The sequence below is a fragment of the Stegodyphus dumicola genome, chromosome 8 (genome assembly GCF_044657685.1).
Source record: "Stegodyphus dumicola isolate Sdum_Otavi_A_Nest chromosome 8, ASM4465768v1".
Taxonomy (NCBI): domain Eukaryota; kingdom Metazoa; phylum Arthropoda; class Arachnida; order Araneae; family Eresidae; genus Stegodyphus; species Stegodyphus dumicola.
This window is the reverse complement of record NC_140775.1, coordinates 78,691,873-78,712,530: the sequence shown is the minus strand read 5'-3', so window position 1 is coordinate 78,712,530 and position 20,658 is coordinate 78,691,873. Positions and strand designations below refer to the sequence as shown.

Here is a 20,658-nt window from a genome sequence, read left to right as displayed (position 1 = left end):
TGCTTCTTTCAAGAGCAAAAATGAAGGTAAGATCATTTACACAGGAAGAAAACACTACTCGATCTCTGGGTCAAGTTTCGTAGATATAGGAGCAATCTAAACACTATCTAATCTAAACTTCAGATGTCAGCGATATGGACATGGGAAGTTATTCTGTAATAATGTGCCTGATATAAATGATAAACCAACTGGATGATAAACTAACTTGTGTCCAATGTGGAAAAAACACATGGCCTCATTTAAAGGTTGTGAGTTTTATCCTAAAATTCATAAACTTATTACTGCTGAACGGAATGCCGCCCAAGGACTATAACAAAGCTGGTTCAACACAGAAAGTTGATGCTCCTGTGACTATTTTGCCGAATGATTCTTCTGAATTCTCAGAAATGGACAAAATTAAAGGTGTTATCAACAGATTACTTACATTTGATTGAGCAAATCAAGAATAAGAAGACTGCAGCGGAAAAACTTAAGCTTGCACTGTGCTTAGCTGAACTTCTAGACGGCATGGATCTTATGCAAGACATCTCCTTATGCAAGATGACTGATCTAGTTAAATCTAGCATCGATAGCTGGCACCACTTTGTGGTGACTTTTTCAGAATGTATCGCTTTGCTCCACCCTGCAAGGTTTGCGGCCCCTACTTCTCCAGCTTCCTCCAATTTCTCTTCAGAGATTTTCCCACGTTCCGAATTTTATACGTCATGTGCCTTCAGACTTTTTTTCAAGAACCGTAAAATTGCAACTTTCTGCAACAGTCCGGTATATTAAAGAGTCTAAGACTGCCATGTGTAGTTTCCTGAATCTCAGATTTTTAGTTATACAGTGGTATATAACGTTAGTTTGAAATTTATTTTTGAAAATCTTTTTTGGAAATTTAAAAGGACTACTTGTAGTCCGAGGACCACAGATTGAGAAACAATCGCCTTTCAACGAAAGTATTGGAAAAGAAATGACATCACTTTTGGATGGAGTTAAAATATAAATAATGTATATCACATACTTATATATCGTATACGTCATATAGCTGTTTCATTTGAATGTTAAACTGGCACTAGCTTTTATTGTTATTATAAACAAATACTTTATAAAATGTGTTACCTGTGGAAAATTGTTACATCTAGTCTGAATATACATAAATGCACATGAGGCTGAGTTAACCATTACACAATATATGCACTTGCTTAGGGAATCAAAGAAAGGGGTCACCACAAAAATGCCCTTAGGTATTCAGGGAAATAGCATCAACAATTTTTTCATTAGCATGCAGCTAAAGCAAATTTTTTTAAATTTATGTGTCAAAAATCTTTACATACTGAAATAATTTTCATTAATAATATAAAAAATAATTTTTATCTTGCACAATAGATATTTATATTTTGCTATATATGTAAGTATAGAATATAGAATCTTTGACATTTTTAGGCATAATTTCCAATTTGCTGAAAGTTTGATTAATTTAAATTTTCTACCCTGCCCCTTTTATATGTATATATATATAGGGTGTTTGAGTTTGATTTTTTCAAAGTTTGACAATAGTTTCTTTCCAATTTCAATATATCTCAAAGAATTTTTTATAAATTTAAAAAGAGCACATACAAATAACATATTTAGCCAATTTTTAAAGTGATTAAATGATACTTAAGATATAAGAAATCCTCAATTTTCTTCTCATGTTGGAAAGAGGTGTTTAAAGAAATTTATTTTTAATAAAACAAAAATTAAAACTTCCTAAAATCGGAGATAAATTTTAGATTAAAAAGAAAAAAGGCAGCTTACCTCATCCATAGTAAAGCATGATGTACGGAAATCTAACGAAGATCCCAATTTTTTTAACTGGATTTCAATATTTTTCTGAGTACTAAAATAAATATATAAAAATTTTAAATTATTTAAAGCATGAAGTGCATCCACTTTATTTTATGAATCATTTATCAAAAAATAAACAAATATTTAAAATTAACAAATTATTATTCTTGAAAAACTTTATAGTTCTTGATAAGTGACTGATTTAATTAGTTATACATATTTACAATAAATTATGTCACATGTAAAAATAATTCCAATTAAAAGCAAAGAAATATTTATTAGACAATAGATTTTTAGGAAGAAAATATTTAGACACAGAATTTGTTTTTAATTTTATAACTTGAAAAAGTTAATCAGAAGTGTTTAGTAATATTTTTCAACTGAATATTTTTCACACTAAAACCTAAACATCTGCTTCTACGATAAGCTAAGCAAATGCATCAACACACCGTAAATATAACACCAAGGTACAGATGAGAGACAAAATATGGAAGCACCTCATAAAATGCATGTTTGAACTAAATGGTTTATTCTTGCAAAAGCTGTTGGTGGCACTGATGTGTTTGCTCACTAATACCACTTGCAATGTAGGCAAATTGCTGGGGCTCGTATGGTGGGTGCTTTCGTAACCAAGATAGCTGAAGTGTTTGGTGTTTCCACAATATGTTGCGTCAATATGTTCGTAACCAAGATAGCTGAAGTGTTTGGTGTTTCCACAATATGTTGCGTCATTCATTATCAAAACAGTGTTCTGTACAGATGTGAATGCTATCAAAGCTAAATGAATTCTAATGTAGGCAAATTGCTGGGGCTCGTATGGTGGGTGCTTTCGTAACCAAGATAGCTGAAGTGTTTGGTGTTTCAAGAGGCACACTATCTAAGATTTATAACTCATACAGGAAAAACACAAAAATCGCATGTCTTAATCATTGAAGAGGATTGTGATGAAATATAAGTGGACTACAGCTACAAAAGTGACTGCTGAACTGAATGCTGCACTCCCAAACCCTGTCAGCACCAAAATCATAAGAAAGGAGCTCCACAAATAGGATATTTTTGGGTAAGCTGCAATTCAAAAGCCACTCATCAGAAATCAAAATGCCTGTAAGAGGAGAAAGTGCTGACGAAGTCATAAAACCTGGACTGTAGAGCAATGGAAGACTGTCATTTGAGTTTTGCTTCCCACTATTTCCAATTTGGGCATGAATTTACATCTGGTGAACACTGTCCCTAGCGTATGATAAGAGACTGTTTGCTGATGAGAATGAAATATGGCAGGGGTTTTGATCATGGATTGGCCAGCTATATCATGATATTCCATGGGATCCATCATTACTGTGCACGGTCACATTACTTCCAAGGATTCTGTGACCATTTTGGCTGATCGCATCCAACCCATGTTTTAAATTTTGTTACCCAGTGGTGATGCCATATTCCAAGATCACAGAGCTCCTGTTCACTCACCTCACATTATCCAGGAGTCTTTTTATGAGCATGAGGTTGAACTTTCACATCTATCATGGCCACCACATTCACCAGATATCAATATTATTTGAGTCTTTGTGCGCTATTTTGGAGATAAGGAGATAAATCTGTATAAGCGCTGTCATCTGACATCATCGTTAACTGAACTTGCCAATGTTTTACAGAAAGAATGGTACAAGATTCCCTTGCAAAGCATACAAGACCTTTATTCATCCATTCAGAAAAGTCTGCAAGCTGAATGTCATCAGTTTTCTTACATCATATTACACACCGCAATATGTTTTTATTTCGGTGTTTCCATATTTTTGTCCAACCTCAGTATAATGTTGTATTAATATAATGCTTTCAGTTTTGGGAGTATTACATTTTTATTTCCACTCAATAGTTTCTAGTGCCTAATATTGAATTTCTTCCCTTTCTTATATACCAATGACTAAAAATACATATTAATTTTTGTCGCTAAATAGCGAGAAATCGCCAAAAGTCAACAAGCTTGCTGACCATATGGCGACATTTTGGTCCGGTCCTAGTATCACCATAATGCAATTGAATAACTGGAATTGATTCTGTATGTAGCTGTAACTGTATCCAGCTGTCATATGCTTTTGAGTAATTTCAAGAAGTAATAAAGGCAACCAGAGGAAAATTATAAAAGATTGGAGACAGCATCAGTTTCTGAGTAGCAGCTGCTTGTTTAGAGCTGAATTTGGAGTATTGTGATATACATGTTAGCTTTACTTTTTAGATGTGCTTTGCATTGTGTTTTATTTAACATTTTTAGTAGTTTGAAGTACACTGTGATACACTGTTTGAAGTACACTGTTTAATTGTACACTGTGATAATGGGAAGAACTATATGAGTATTTTTGTAGAAAATTCCAGAAATGTGAAGAGTTTCTTTTGGTAAAACAAATTTATCTAGCTTTCATTGGTTCTGCATGCATTCAATCTATTATGAACCTGTATGCATGCAACAAAACTTTTTGATGGAAAAAAATTAAATAAAATATTGTTTTCAAAAGGAATGATTTCATGTATACTATTAAAGATATTTTACAAGGGTTTAAACTGCATTTCATCAAGGTATGCAATGGCAAAGAGAGAGGGGGCAAATATTACAGAAAGAAATTTTTTTATATTTTTCTAAAACAACCATGCTTCTTGCATAATAAGTTTCTGAGGGAATTTTAATAAGATAACTAAAAGTTATTTTTTATGAAGAAAACATTGGATTAAGTAAAATTAGATTTTTTTTTTTTTAAGGCAAAGCATACAAAGGCTATCTGTCAAAGACATGATGTCATTCATGGACAACTTTTTATACGGAATTGATCAATATTCCTTCTATATACAGAAAAAATTGTGAAATCCTATCCCTCTCTGTCCTTTGACCCAGAAAATCACTTTAAATAAATATTGCTATTTAGATTATATTAAAATATGCAAAATTATTGCTCAGCATTAAACATTTTTTAAATAATTTTTCAAGTGCATACAAAAATCTCAAATACTTTTGATTAACCTGGGAGAATGAATATTTTAGAATTTATGATGTAGTTTTTAGCTTTTAAAAGAATCTTTTAAAAATTAAAGAATTTAGTCAAACAATAACTTTTTTTTTTTTTTTTTTTTTTTTTACTTGAAGACATTAAACTAGTTTATTCATGGCTACTGGTGGGCACTGGCATATAATTAAATAATAACATCTGATATTACAGACTCCTATAGACATTCTCTATTTATTATCAGCCCTCACATGTATTTACATTGAAATCTATGCAGCAGGTATAGATTATTGAACTGCTATACATTCTAAAAATATAACTTCCAATCCAATTTAAAATCCTTAAGCAGCTAACAGTCTCCATAAATTAATCACAGAATGAATGAATTAGATATAAAATTTTAATGATAAATATGATGTTAAAAGAACTGGATATATTCCACATTCCTCATGAATCTAAGATAAACTAGTGATGTAGTTTGTGAGGATTTCATTGGACTCAGGGGTTGAAAATCAGGAAACTGTATAAAATAAAAGTATACATGAAAAATAATTAAAATTAGAAAACTTGATGGAAAAATAATTTAAATTAGAAAACTGAATATGAATCTCATCATTCATCAAGCCTAAAATATTACATAAAGTCAGATTACAATTATTTTTAATACATTTTCAGTTCCTACCAAAATATTATGGTTTATCATTATTATCACAATACTTATTCAAATATTCAATATTTACTTAGAAAACCAACAAAGAAATATAAATTTATCCAAAACTTTTTTTTAATGTAATACAATATTTCAGTGACTTTCTTCATATTTTTCAAAGAATACACACAAGTGAAAAGTTTAACAATCTGCAGCAATGATCCTAACAGAAAGTTAACTGCCATGTATGCACTGTTTACTAAACAAAATCACAGTTTATCTAGGTTGAATGTCAAGGATTATTATAAGCTTTGAAACTAAACTCATTACACACATGTTAGAAATATTATAATGCAGTAGAGTAAAAAAAAAAAAAAAAAAACATTTATAATTACATAGTTTTCCATTCATTAAGCTCTTCAATAAAGTCTTCTTTACCAATTTCTTGTTTTGTTAGCTTCTTTTCTTTCAAAATCTTTTTTTCAACTATTCTCTGAGTGGCAATTCCACCATGATCATAGCCAGGTATCCAGTGCACTTTGTAACCTTTCATTCGATACCTAATTCAGATTTAACATATTTCAATACTTTTAATAAAATTATAGTTATTATGCAAATTATTTTTAATAGTTTTACACATATAAATTCAATGGAGAAAATTATAGTTACCATCTTGCAATACAATCTTGAATAGTGGCAGTTAAAGTATGACCAATGTGTAAATTCCCAGTCACATTTGGAGGGGGCAACACAAAGGAAAATATGGGGTATTCATCCTTTTATATAAAATAAACAGTATCAATAGCATTACAAATATACAAAACTACAACACAGGATTCTTAGTTTTAAATTCTTTGTCATAAAAATATAAACAAATGTGTTAAAAATCATGTTGTGTTTCAGTACCTTTTTTTGATATTTTGGAATTGACTCAGAATGAAAAAAATCATTTTGTTCCCACCACTCATACCATCCTTTTTCAACTTCTTTAGGGTCATAAGCAAGAGGATAAGAACCAGATATATCTAAAAATGATAAAATTTTCATAAAACTATAAAAAAATTTAATATCATGAAATGATCAAGAATAAAACAATTTACATTCTACCTTCTTATGTTCAAATTATCAGTTTAGCTTCAGGTTCAGATTAACTGATATGTAAAAAATAGTAAGGTATAATAAATAATCACCCTGAATATTTTTCCTTTTAATGTTATAAATACAGTGACAGATGAACATAAATATAATAATAATAAAACATTTTAATTACTTGGGAAAATAAATAAATCAATTTATTATAAATCAATCAATTTCATCATAAAATAAATTTTAAAAATATAAATATAATGATTAATGACAGCTCAAAAAATACTAAAAAATCATCCCATGTATTAGTCAGGATAATTAAACAATAATATATCATATTTTACTATGTTGCTTAGTCGCAGGATAAACTATATTTTCTCTTGCACTTTTTTTATTATGTTTAAATATGTGTTTATGCATTAAATATTTCACATATTTTTCAAATATATGTAAGCACTTGCTATAGTGCATCAAATTTTTTAAATATACATAATAGGTTTTTAGTTAATTAAAGGATTGAGTTGTTCTAGTAAAGATGTTGTTCTAGTAAAGATAAATACATGATACACCATAGAAACAAGAGATATACTAAATAACAACAAACTTTTTAACTTTAGAGTTAACAAATAATTAACTAAGGAAAAAATACTTTAAAGGAATTAAATATTAACTAAATTTCTAGGCATTATTAGGAACTTCAAATCCATCAGAAGTTTTAACTTGAAAACTTAGGCGTTGGGAAAAGACTGAGACAATCGAGTAATCTAGGCCAACTGTGCAGGAAGTTTTGTTTTGATTAACCTTCCAGAGAAACAGGACTCTTTCTCCAACAAAGCACTGCTTGGTGAGATTCAAAACTTTTTTTTTAAGTTAACGCACTAAATGCAAGAGCCATTTTAGCATTCTCTCATTATTTGTCCATTAAATATGTCTGATTATTTGTCCATTATTTATTAAAGTCATCAATCATTGGCAACTAATTTTTTACCAAACTAACATGCAAAAACTAGTAGCCATTTAAAAAAATTATGGGACACTGAATATTAAATAAAATAGCAACAAATTCACATAATTAAGAATGTAAGAAAAACCCATAATGAAGCACCTAAAATTTATAATACATCAACAAATTAAGTACACTAAAAAATGCAACATTCATAATAAAACACTTTTTTATTATGAAGTGTTTACACTTTCTCATATATGCATAATTCTTGGCTTCGCAGAGCAACTTGGTAGTACTCTCTATGTACACATTGACCTGTTTTAACTCAATATAACATCAGAGGATTACATAATTCTCGGCATTGCAGAGGAAGCTGGCAGGCTTTCTGTATATACATCAACCCGTTTTAACTTAAAAAAAAAAAAAAAAAAAAAAAAAAAAAGTGAAAGACCTGCACAAATTTAAAAAAAAAGAAAAATCAGAGAATTGCACTTATTCGGAAAAAGCTATCATCGCAGTCACCTATAAAGAGTTCATAAACTGCTTTCAAGTTGCAAGATTCCTAAAATAATGTTGCTAAATAAAGATAAGATAAATAAAAGTTAACCATTCAGCTAGCCTTTTTCATTAGCATTCAAATTTCACAGTGGCATTACAAGTTGTTACAAAAATCTCCACATACCACAAGAAGCAGAAACCACAAACATGAAACTCAGATTTCAAAACCGCATGCATTATGCCCTGGCATAATATGCATGCAACTATTAGTGGGTTGCTATATTTTGTAAAATTCCAAAAAATACCTCTTTGTAAAATTCTGGGTTGTATACTTTGGTGACATAGCACTTTGCCTAATGATTCTTTCCAAGGTTGTGTGGATAATCATATAGTGTACCACTATTTTCGAAATGGTGGCACACTGTTTTTCATAAATAAGCAATGAATCAATAAAATTTTAAAATCAAGAAATATCAAAAATAAAATACTTACCTGTTCTGAAAAATCTTTCAGTAATTTTTTTTTTCCTTTGTTATTCTCCGCATGTACACAGCGATCTGTTTCCACTAAAAAGAATTCACAGAACTGCACAAATTCCACAAGGCACATAAGCTTAGCATTGGGCACTGACCAAAACAGAGATATGTGCTATGGGCATACCTGGAACACTAACTACATAACTACTTTTTGGCAACACTGCAGGTTGCCATGTGACTATTTTGGCCACATAATCCATTGCCTCAGGAATACTTCTTCTTGAGTTTTTGGTGGGGATGCAGATAAGCAAAAATACGAATGTAGGACATGCAACTACAGAATCTCATGGCACCATTTTTTGGCACTTCAAACAAGAAATAGTTCTGCATTCTTCCATGTGTAAACTGATCTTTTTAGTCACGGAAAAGCAGATAAAAGTCAGGAGTGTGACTTAATTTATACAAATAATTAAAAATAGGCACATACAAATATACAGCAACTCAGCAGCGCATATTTCACAATTGGTTGTAAAATCCATTGTTGATGGGTGAACATTACATACACTTGTACTAGTTTAGTTGTGGTTGCAGGTCATTTGAAGGAAAATGTTGAGCAAATGATGCACATTTTAAGCTGCAAGTTATTCAATTCTCATAGGAAAATGGGAACCACACTGCAGCACATCATTTTGACATGGATGAACCCAATATACTACAGTGGAAAAAAAGAAGAATGAACTTCAAGGAACAAGCAGCAAGTGGAAGGAGTTTCGTGGAAAAGCAATTAAGTATCTGCAGTTGGAAGATAATGTTTTAACATACTTGAATGTGAAAAGAAATATTGGTTATGCTGGAACTATTGATAACATATGAGAAGAAGTTAGTCAGATGGAAATAGGTCATGATTTTCAAACAAGTACAGGAATGTGAGCATACTTTATGTGTAGCAATGGTTCCAAAATGAAAAAAATTATTGTAAATGGTAAGTAAGTTATCCCTGAATTATACTCGAGATTTTTTTTTTTTTTTTTTTTTAAGTTAGAGGTAAAAAATAAGGCTGTGGCTTATACATGTGAGAATATGAGTTCATTTCAAACAGAATGAAAGTTAAGACATATAACAATGAAAACATTTTCATGAAATAAAGTACTTATTCACAAAATATAAGTGCACATCTCTTTAAATATAAATCACTGCAACATTTATAAATTTCAGTCACATATTTAGAAGGTACTGAATGCCAGCAATAGAGGCCCTTTTGGATCATATTAGTAAATACATGCCTTAAAACTCTCAGATATTTTTTGCTATGGTGTGAAAAAGTTTTCTTTGGGTGGTCCTTTTGGTTTTAATAAAAAAAGATAAAAGTCGCACTCAGCTAATCTAGGAGATTAGGAGAACATTTGACTGCAGCAATAAACATTGCCACTGAGCTAACAAATTCTGCATAAAAGCAGCAAGAAGTCCTGTATGAGCATGCAGAACAATAAACATTCTTCCATTGCATTCATTACAGAAGAAGCTAACGATGACATTCAAATTTTTAGATCAGTGTAACAAAAGCAGAATACCAAGAGGTTTTTAATAAACAGCACTAGATAATGTAAAAATTCAAGGTCCTCATACTCTTCTTTCCCTCCCAACAACCTTTCAAGATGACTTTCAGATCAACAGAATTTAAGTTTCTTGCTGCCAGAAATACACCACAGTCAGAAAAATTCATACGGTGCTTGCTTCAGATTCAGTCCCAAATTCAGTGTTACAGGAAGCAATAAGAATGCATTTATCGCCATACTATCCCATACAGGCCACAAAACAGTGGTTAAAATTTTGCATTAACAACATGGTGCAGAGAAATTACATCAAGAAATATTATGCTCTAGGCATTAGACACCATTTCAGTATCTCTTTGAGGTTCCCAGATGTTTCATGAAATTTTAGTGATAAATTATGTTTGTCATTATTCATATAGCTATCACTTCATTTCTAGTTGATGACAAAAGCGGCATATGGAAGATATGGTAGTTACTGGTGACCGATCACCTTCTATACCAAAAGTGATAGTTTGATGTTCATTTAGTCAATTACAGTGTAAGGATTATGCTAATTTTATTAACAGTTAAATTTTGAGTTAAACTTCCTTTCCTATCACTTCTTAATTTCAACTTACCACTTCCGGCCAGAATGTAGTTTTAGAATCCCATCTGAATGTAAATTGAGGAAAAGTGGTATTTAACCGCGAAGTTCTACTGTCTTAATTAGAGAGAACCACAGATTCTGGTTAGCACGGGTCCGCCTTTTTAGGCTACTCTCTCTTAAGCTATTATTATGCTCAGCCGTACTTTAGGCCATTGATAGCTTCACAGTCATTTAGCATTAAGGGGCCAACTCTACCTAAAAAGGTATAGCTTCAACTATACCTTTTTAGTTAAGATTAGTTAATTCTTAGTTTCTTAAGTTCAAGCCTGAGTGTCGGCTTTATTGTAAAACTCCAAAGACAGAGTTCTGTTAAACTTTAGTTGGAATAATAAAGGGTTATTTCACCCTTCTGACTTGTTGTTTTCTACACCACGAACTCCGATTATTTGCATACTAGTTCTTCAGATTCTTCACATTCAACTGTAATTTAAGATACACAGTGGAGAATCCTATAACAGCGTAGTTTATAAGAACTATTTGTCAAACGGAAGGGAATTTTTTATGGAGAATTTTGTAAAGGAATGACTCATAGTAATGTGACACACGTGAAAAAGCATAAAAGCTCATGCAGAAATCCTGTTCATCGGTATGCAAATCTAGGCTGAACTATCGGTACTCAATGATTTTTATCTATTTAGATATTCATGGGCCAAATTGTGCAGATTTTATTTTATTTGTAATTTATGTGTTTCTTATTCCCTCTCTTGTGCATGGGCAGCATGGCTAGAGTAGCAATTTTATTACAGAGTTCGTACACATTTCTGTACATAGAAATTAAGGACATTAATGAAAAAATTAAGGACCTATCAGCAGATGGAACTGAATAAACGAAAGCAATTATCTGTATGCGAGCTTCACTTTTGTAATACCATTCTAAGAATAAAATAAATTTGTAAGTAGGACACATTATTAATTAAACATAATCTAATATTTATTTAATATAATTATGCATGTAATTTATGATATTGATTTTAAAACAATACAGTACAAAGTCCGTAATTCGGACTCGTCGGGACTTCAGCGATTCCGGATCAGGGGTTTTTCCAGATTATAGATCATCAATTTAAATTTGGTAAGATGACATGCAGAAATTATACAATTAAAAATATGAAACCATAATTTATGAAATAAAGAGCAAATATGATCTAAAAAGTATCAAAATTTACAAAAAAAAAAAAAAAAAAAAAAACTTAATATTTATTTGTTTACGTTATTAAACATTTCTTTTAATGTAAGTTGTTTAAGTTGCTTCATTTTTTGTGCTAATACATTTCTCTTTAATTCTCTCTTCTATAAACAGACATAATTTCTTGTTCAGTTACAAAGTTCCACTGTAATTGCTGTGTCCTGTAACAATCCTGTTAAATGCCTGTGTCAAATCCTGTAATTGCTGTGTCGAGAATATCGACTAACTTGTCAATCGAAATTTTTTCGTTTTCAATAACCTCTCTGTCACTTTCTTCACTATCGGAAGCGCGCATGTGTAAACGTTTTACTAGCTTTATGCGTAACTTTGTGGCTTTGAAGTCCAGATTATAGACCATTCCGGATTATGGACTTTGTACTGTATTAGGATAAGCACATATGACACGCTACAAAATACAGCACAAAGTCCGTAATCCGGACGTCCATTATCCGGAATGATCAATAATCCGGACCTCAAAGATACAAACTTTTTTTTCTATGCTTTACCCATGCGCGTTTAATGTATAATGGACGGTAAAAGCTAGGCTAAAATTATCTTTACTGATTCTAAGGCATTTCAGTTAATGTTGCAGATTGCGCTGTTCCTTAATCTTCTAATTGGATCCAGCTTATTATTTTTTACAGACTGTTAGAGTAATTTTATAAAAATTAAGCTTGAACTTTCGATTATGTCAAAAAGAGTTTCCAATTCTGGAGCTGCCAAAGGAACTACAAAGCAAAAGCATATTTCGATGTCCATCAAACAAAAAGTGGAATTGTTGCTAAAAATGGATAAAGGCATATCCGTCTCAAAATTATGCAAGGAGTATGGCATTGCAAAGTCAACTGCACATGACATAAGCAAAAACAAAAAGGAACTTTTTGAATTTTTTGTGGATTCCAACAACCTGCTTGCAATGAATAACAGAAAAAGGGTTCGTTATGCTAAAAGTGACGATCATGACAAAGTGATGATTGAATGGGTCAGACAGCATCGCAGCGAGGGCGTGCCATTGACGGGTATAACGCTAATGGCTCAAGCAAAATATTTCATGAAGAAATGAAATTAAACACTGAGTGCACATATTCGACAGTTTGGCTAGTTAACCAAATTTAAAAATCACCATGGTATAAGACAATTAAAAATTTCAGGTGACAAAGCTTCAGCTGATACTGAAGCTGCTGAACAATTTGCAGATTAATTTATTGAACTCATTACTAGTGAACAATTATCTCCAGAACAAATTTACAATGTTGATGAAACATCTTTTCTGGCAATATGTACCGTGAAATACCTTCTTGGCAACCTCTACAGAAAAGGCTCTAACTGGTGTCAAAGATTCCAAAGCAAGACTAACAATTTAAGTGTGCGCAAATGCTGCAGGAAGATGCATAACCTCGAGCATTTAACCCTTTCCGGCACGCTACCTTTTAAAGTCGGAGTTTTGATTAAAAAAAAAAAAAAAAAAGGTAGGCAGTCTAACTAGGCCTAGAGGAGTACACAAGTAAAATTTTGTGAAGATAGCACTTATGGTTTTAATTATGTGAGTGTGCCTAAGGTGGCACACTGATTGAATAGAGCTTTGAAAAGAGTGCTGAAATGAGCATTAATGTCAATGAACTGACCGATGAGATGCGGAGAAACAAAGAATAAAGTTGTCCTAGATTATCGGTGAGCCTGGTCTGAGCCCACCTAGGGTTCGTCGTTTTATTTTACGCAAGATTTCAAGGTAAAAATTTTAAACTAATATACAATAAGGAGATTAGCATACAGCCAAAAAAATAGCATTGAAATTTCTTTTCAAACAATTCCTTTTATACTCTAAAAAAAATCTCGATGATTTCTTTGAAAAATGAGGGTCTTAAAAAAATAAACATGGCTAAAATATATGGACTGGTTTGTGCTGAGCTGCCATCTACTAAATATAAAGAAGGTTCAGAGTAACCTATAAATGCTTTTTCATTCAATTTTTCTGTGCGTACAGAAGGAAATTTTTAGGTGTATCCAGACCGGGCACACTGTGCCGCAAAGGGTTAAAGGAGTAGTGATTTTCCCTGTTATATATCGCACAAATAAAACAGCATGAATGACACAAGCATTGATGAATGATTGGTTTGAAAATCATTTTATACCCAAGGCTCGGCGACATTTGAATTCGATTTGTTTACCTCATGATTCAAAAATAGTCCTGATTGCTGATAACTGTTCGGCGCATACTTCACTTAAAGTTTTAGTGAAAGGTAATGTATCCGTATTATTCTTCCCTCCAAATTGTACGTCTATCATTCAGCCTATGGATATGGGAACAGTGCACGTGCTGAAATGCAAATATAAAGCAGCATTTTAAAAATCTATGTTAAATTTCTTGAACAATGGCAAGACTATCAAGACTTTTTGAAATTTTTTTAGCATAAAATCTACTGTGTTGGAGCATCACAAGATCATGGGAGGATGTGTCTCCAGATACGTTAAAAAATGCTTGGCATAATTTATGGCGAGCTACCATATTTCATGGTGCGGACGATGAAGATGATAGCCGTGAATTTGAAGGTTTTCAGACATCGCAAACTAAAGGTGAAATTTTCTAGTTATTGGATTTTGTACAGAAATGTGGAGAAGCAGTAATAAATGAAGATGTTATAACAGAAGTTTTTTATTGCGACGACAATGCCCCAATCATCAATCAATTAACGGACGGCGAGATCTGTAGTATGGTTCTAGATCCAGAAAATACCACTTCCGATAGTGAAGTAAGTGACACAGAGGCAGGCCCAGATCGAACAGGTGCGGGGCCCGATTGGATTTTTTTTTTTTTTTTTTTTTTTTGCGGGACCCTCTCTCTATATTAAATATTTAAATAAAATTCAAATTCAGTGTATATATATATATATATAAATATATTAAATGTCATGGATCATCAGACAGGTAAACTTCTACATAAATTAAAATATAAAAATGTTAAAATACAAAAACATTTATTGAATATAAATTTACATCAACGATTTTTTTTGGGGGGGGGTAAATGTTGATACCCTTTAGAACATAATTGCTCTTTATTTCATAAATTACGGTTTCATATTTTTAATTGTATAATTTCTGCATGCCATCTTACCAGATTTAAATTGATGATCTATGATCCGGAAAAACCCCTAATCCGACAATATATCTTTGAAAAGCAAATTTCTTTCTCTTTATATAATCAATTTCTTTCTGAATAAGTTTCTCCTCTTCATTTTACATTTTTAAATTTATTTTAAGATGTAAAATGAAGAAGATTTAATTGACGACTTCTGTTAGTCTAAAGAACTGCATGTATTTAGGATGTATAGAAGAAACTGCTAATTTTATTTCTTTAACGATATAAATCTTGAGAATAAATATAAAACAATATAAGGTCATAAGTGTCCCCAGAGGCAGTGTGGCAGAATTTTAGAAGTTAATGAAGCAATGAGCAACAAAATTTAGGGATTAGGGATTATCAAAATTTTAGAATTTAGGAGAGATATTGGGCAAGTCTGATAGAGATTGCATGAAATGGCAAAATGTCAAGACCTACTCTTGTGTTGCAGTGAGACATATAAGATGAATCTTTTAAATTGTCATTTTTTAATTTCTTTATAAATAGAAAAATTTCTTTCTACAGACGTCTGACCATGCGACAAGATTAGAACCATTTTTGCAATTTTCCAAGCTTGTACCAAGAGAAAAGATGAGAAGATAAATTTTTTCTTAATTTAGGAGAGACATTGCGCAGGGCTGATAGAGACTAAATGAAATGGCAAAATGCCGAGACCTACTCCTGTGTTGCAGTGAGACATATAAGATGAATCTTTTAAATTGTCCGTTTATAATTTCTTTATTAATAGAAAATTTCTTCTACAGACGCCTGACCATGTGACAAGATTAGAACCATTTTTGCAATTTTCCAAGCTTGTATCTAGTGAAAAGATGTGAAGATAAACATGTTAAGAGAAAGACTTTTTTTTGATCAAAAGCAGAAAACTCAAATAACTTTGTTTTCACTGATCTTACAAAACTCCTCCAAAAAAATAAGAAATTTATTACAATGTCCATATAAAGCCCAATCATTACATGGCAATAACATAAAGACACTTTTCATTTTATCTCCTTTTTCTATAATTCTTGCTTTAAAATTCCTTTTAAACTGTTTGAGGTTCCAACTGTAAAAATTTTCCTACTGTGTAAAAGCAAAAAGCCAGAAGATTTTTGAATAAAAAATACAGAAAAGCAAAGTGTAAAGTGAATTTTTAAGAGAAAACTGACACAAATTTGAATCTCTGAAATAAAATAAACTCTTATAAAAAAATTCGGACTTTCTGCTGCCTTGGTGATCCAGGATGTCGCCACTCTGACTGACATTTCAGTTCTGGTTTGTATGCCCTGGCCCAAAATTCATCGATGGCGATTATTCGTGAAAAGAATTGATCGCCGTCCTGTTGCCAGCGTGCAAAGTGGTCGGAGCATATTGCATAGCACACCCATCTTTGAAATTCCGTCAGTGCTTCTGGTACCCACCGCAAAGGGATTTTGCGTAGCTGTAGCTCATTACGCAATATCTTGTGGATGGTGCGTTTCTCGATGCCACTTGCCCTCTCTAACTCCAGTAACGTCCATCGTCTGTCTTCATCCATGAGGTGCTCAATGACGGCACACTCAACATTCTTCCTGAACGTAGCTCATCACTGGTTGACACGTCCTTGCCAAAACTTTCTTACCCACCGTGCTACTGTACGATATAGTAGGGCATTATTCCCAAGGGCATCCACTAATTCACTGTGACATTCCATCGCATTTCTCCCTCGGAGTACAGATATTTTGATGTAAGCATGCTGCTCAACACTGGTTATTTCCATCTGGCATGACACTCACCAACTGACTGATTTCAGAGCCCTAGCTACCACACAGCCAGCTATCACAGAGCCATCTGTTGTTCTGCATACACACCATGCCTGCAGGACTTCCACATGACACATATACACTGGTGTGCAAAAATTAAGGACGAAGTCAAAAAATTAGCATATCAGCTGAACGAAGAGGCAGAGCGGACAGAAAGACCAATCAGGAGATTAAGTAAGGTGATGTACGGTAACACATGCGCAGATATGCAGGTAGACGTAATGGGGGAGTGTCTGAGTAGTATAAAGCATGTTGTCGGTGTAAGATCAGTATTTCTGGCAAAGAGATTGCACGCCGTATAGCAGTTAAAATCACACCGAGTTGCTGCCTCAGCAAGAAATGGCGAATAATCAATCTGTTAGACGACATCTGGATGCTTTTACCCGAGGTCGAATCATTGGGAAGTTGGAGGAAGGCCGCAGTGTGACAAGTGTGGCTGCAGAGTTCGGAATTGCTCACAGAATCGTTTCACGACTTTGGAGACAATTTCAAACTACAGGAACAGCTATCCGGGGGTTTAGTAGTGGTCGTCCACGAAGAACCACACCCGCAGATGACCGGTATATTGTCTTACAGACCAGAAGAAACAGGCGGCAGACAGAGGGAAAAATCACTAGACACATGACACAGGCGACTGGACGACCGATATCGCGTTTTACCGTGGCCAGAAGACTGCACGGTGGTGGTCTGTTTGCACAACGCCCTATAGGGTACTACAGGTACACACCGTACACGGTGTGTACCTCTTACGCCTGTCCATTGGAGAAGGCGTTCTCTGTGGTGCCGGGAACACTGCAATTGGAAAGATGATGAATGGGGACGAGTACTCTTTACAGATGAGAGCAGATTCAGTCTGAGTAGCGATTCTCATCGCATACTCATCTGGAGAGAGCGGGGAAGCCGCAATCATTCCTCGAACATCATTGAGAGGGACAGGTATGGAGGTGGCGGTGTTCTCGTTTGGGGAGGCATCATGCTTGGTAGTCGTACAGACCTTCACATCTTCGACGCAGATTCAGTCAACAGGACCCGTTATTGTAACGAGATTCTTCTTCCATATGTGCGTCTTTTTAGAGGCGCTATGGGTCCGCAGTTCCTTTTCATGGACGACAATGCACCATGTCATCACACAGTAGCTGCCGAACAGCTCTTAGAGAGTGAGGATATTGAACGTATGGATTGGCCGGCACGATCTCTGGATCTCAATCCCATCGAGCATGTATGGGATTTTCTAGGCAGACGCTTGGCAGCTCGTACCTTACCACCAGTAACGATTCCGGAGCTTCGATTGACGCTGCAAGACGAATGGGCAGCAATGCCTCAACAACTCATTGACACCTCATTCTCAGCATGGGCAGACGCTGTGAAACCTGCCTAGCAGTCAGTGGAGATTATATCCCCTATTAAAGACCGGATGTTTCTTGCTGGACACCCATCACAGAGATGTTTCGGCCTTCAGTCGCATTGCGCTCCATGCTACTTTTTCAATAAAGCTTCTTTTTATCCCTCTAATTTCTCTTTTAGTAAGTGTTGCTTACATTACTCATGTCCTTACGTATTGGGGATCTTAAAGTATTAAATGTGTTGATTTGGAAAGCTTTTGTACAAAGTTATATTGAAAAAACCGTCTCGTCCTTAATTTTTGCACACCAGTGTATGTTTTGTGATCCGTTCACATATCTAGAAGAAAAAATAATTGCCTTGACTTTTGCCCCAACCCTCGTATATCAAAGCAAAGCTAAATATGTTTTGATACAATCCATAAATTTTACTTGATCTGTATTTTAAAAAGTACATTTTATTAAAATTAAATATAAATGAAAGGTTCCCCCCTTAGATGCAGAAAATTGTCTCAGCCACACACATTACTTAAGAAAAGAAAGGTAAGATGTAATAAGAATTATACCTAACCTTTTTTCAAAACTTGCTTCGATTCGCATGTTTCAAAAGAGATGGAAGACAACTATAAAAAGCATAAAACAATTTCAGAATATTAGAATTAAATATACATAACATATTACTTCCTTTCAAAAATAAGCTTAAAACAAAGATTACAATATTAAACGTGAAAAAAAATAATAATCAATATATCAATCAGTTAATATCAGTTAAACATTACACAGAACAAACTGAAAGTGAAAATATTAATTTCTATAGTTATAATTATTATAACAGTCTGAAATTCATTTAGCCATCACTGTTATTAACAAAACAGTAATGGCTAAGTGAATTTCAGACTTTAATAAGCAAAAAGTAAAGAAACTTTACATATGTCTTATTGTTTACATGAAAACTTTAGAATGACAGAAATAACATTGATGCCAGATGTATAAAACATAATAATACAACAAAACAATGATGCCACTAAAACTGCACATAACACAAAGTAAATGCTCAATTCTCAAACAGCCTCCTTCGAGCATAAAAATAGTCATTGTTCATATACCTTTACTTATTGACTGTTTTTGCACCAATCAATTTCTTCTGAAAATGAAACTGAGGTGCTGAAAGTGCCTTCTTCAGAATGTCTGCTCATTGTTCATGACTTCTGACATAGCTTAATTTAAAATGTCCCTTAGAGAACTCATCTTGCACAAACTTGTACCTTTGGTCAATGTGTTTTATGCGTGCTCGGAACATTGAATTTTTTATGTACTTGTTAGTACTCTGATTATCAATTTGTAGGATAGGCAATGAGACATTATTAGCTATCTCATTGAACAAGCCCTTCAACCATATCAGGTTTTTTGCAGCATCCTCTGCTGCCATGAACTCTGTCTCTGTCATCGAATTGGATATGGCCTCCTGTAGCTTGCTTCGCCACATAATTGCACCTCCACCATAGAAAGAAATAACACCTGTTCGAGACCTGCGTGTTCCTGCACAGCTGGTTGTTATCTGTGTCACTAAACAACATCAAACTTCTATCATTTTCATTATTGTACATAACACTGTGTCTAATGATATTTCAAATGTATCTTTATGTTGCCTGTATGATTTACTAATCACTTTCTGTAGAACTGTTCAGCTTTTGAGACATTAAACTCACTGCGTAAGCAATGCTGGTTGAGTTCCCATGGCCAAATACGGCAAACTGCTAACTACAAATCGGTATGGAATTTCACTGCTGAGAGGCTTTGCCTCCTTGATCTTGATCATGCCGTCATCATTTGGTTGACCATAGTCGACCTTCAGACTCGACTTCTTTACTGGGATATGTGATGTCTTAGCATCTCCAAATCGCTCCAATATCTTTCTTGTAAATGCTTCTTGGTGCAAGAAGAGCTTCTTGGAGCCGTCTTTCAAACGTTCAACTTGTATACCAAGGAAACAATTTAACGTCACGACTCAAATGTTAAAATGTTGGTTGAGCTTGTCCATAAATGTGAAGAATGCTGCTTTGTCCTGAAAAGCGGCAATGCCATCAGCAACAGAAATCGCCATCAGTGCCTTATGTCGATAATCATTTTGTATGAACAGGCAGTTGTCGGATTTACTTTGGATCACGCCATGTTTCTTTAGCACGTCAGTAAACTTGGCATTCCAACATCATCCAGCTTGTTCCGTGTAAAGTTCGGAGCATCTTGCATACACGCTTACTTCCATCCTCATAGCCTTCGGGTTGATGCATGTAGATTTCCTCAGTTAGGTCACTGTAAAGGAATGCCATCTGCACGTCAATTTGATATAACTTGAGATTTTCCTTGGCTGCCGTTGCAATTAGAGCTCGAATAGTGTTATAAAATTAATGAAACGGAGTGATGGCTAAATGAATTTCAGACTTTAATAAGAAAAAGTAAAGAAACTTTACATACGTCTTATTGTTTACATAAAAACTTTAGAATGACAGAAATAACAGTCATGCCAGATGCATAAAACATAATAATACAACAAAAGAATGA

The 20,658-nt window shown here is 33.5% G+C and overlaps 1 protein-coding gene across 1 annotated transcript in view; it reads right to left on the bottom strand.

Moving 5' to 3' along the window:
• The window catches only part of LOC118190118 (valine--tRNA ligase-like), a 118,431-nt gene that overhangs the window by 91,886 nt on the left and 5,887 nt on the right, over positions 1 to 20,658 (bottom strand). The window contains exons 2-6 of the mRNA XM_085822020.1: positions 18,668 to 18,719; positions 6,355 to 6,473; positions 6,118 to 6,224; positions 5,844 to 6,008; positions 1,780 to 1,861 (exon numbers count right to left, since the gene is read on the bottom strand). Coding sequence (XP_085678146.1) covers positions 1,780 to 1,861; positions 5,844 to 6,008; positions 6,118 to 6,224; positions 6,355 to 6,473; positions 18,668 to 18,719 — 525 coding nt within the window. The remainder of the gene's footprint in view (positions 1 to 1,779; positions 1,862 to 5,843; positions 6,009 to 6,117; positions 6,225 to 6,354; positions 6,474 to 18,667; positions 18,720 to 20,658) is intronic.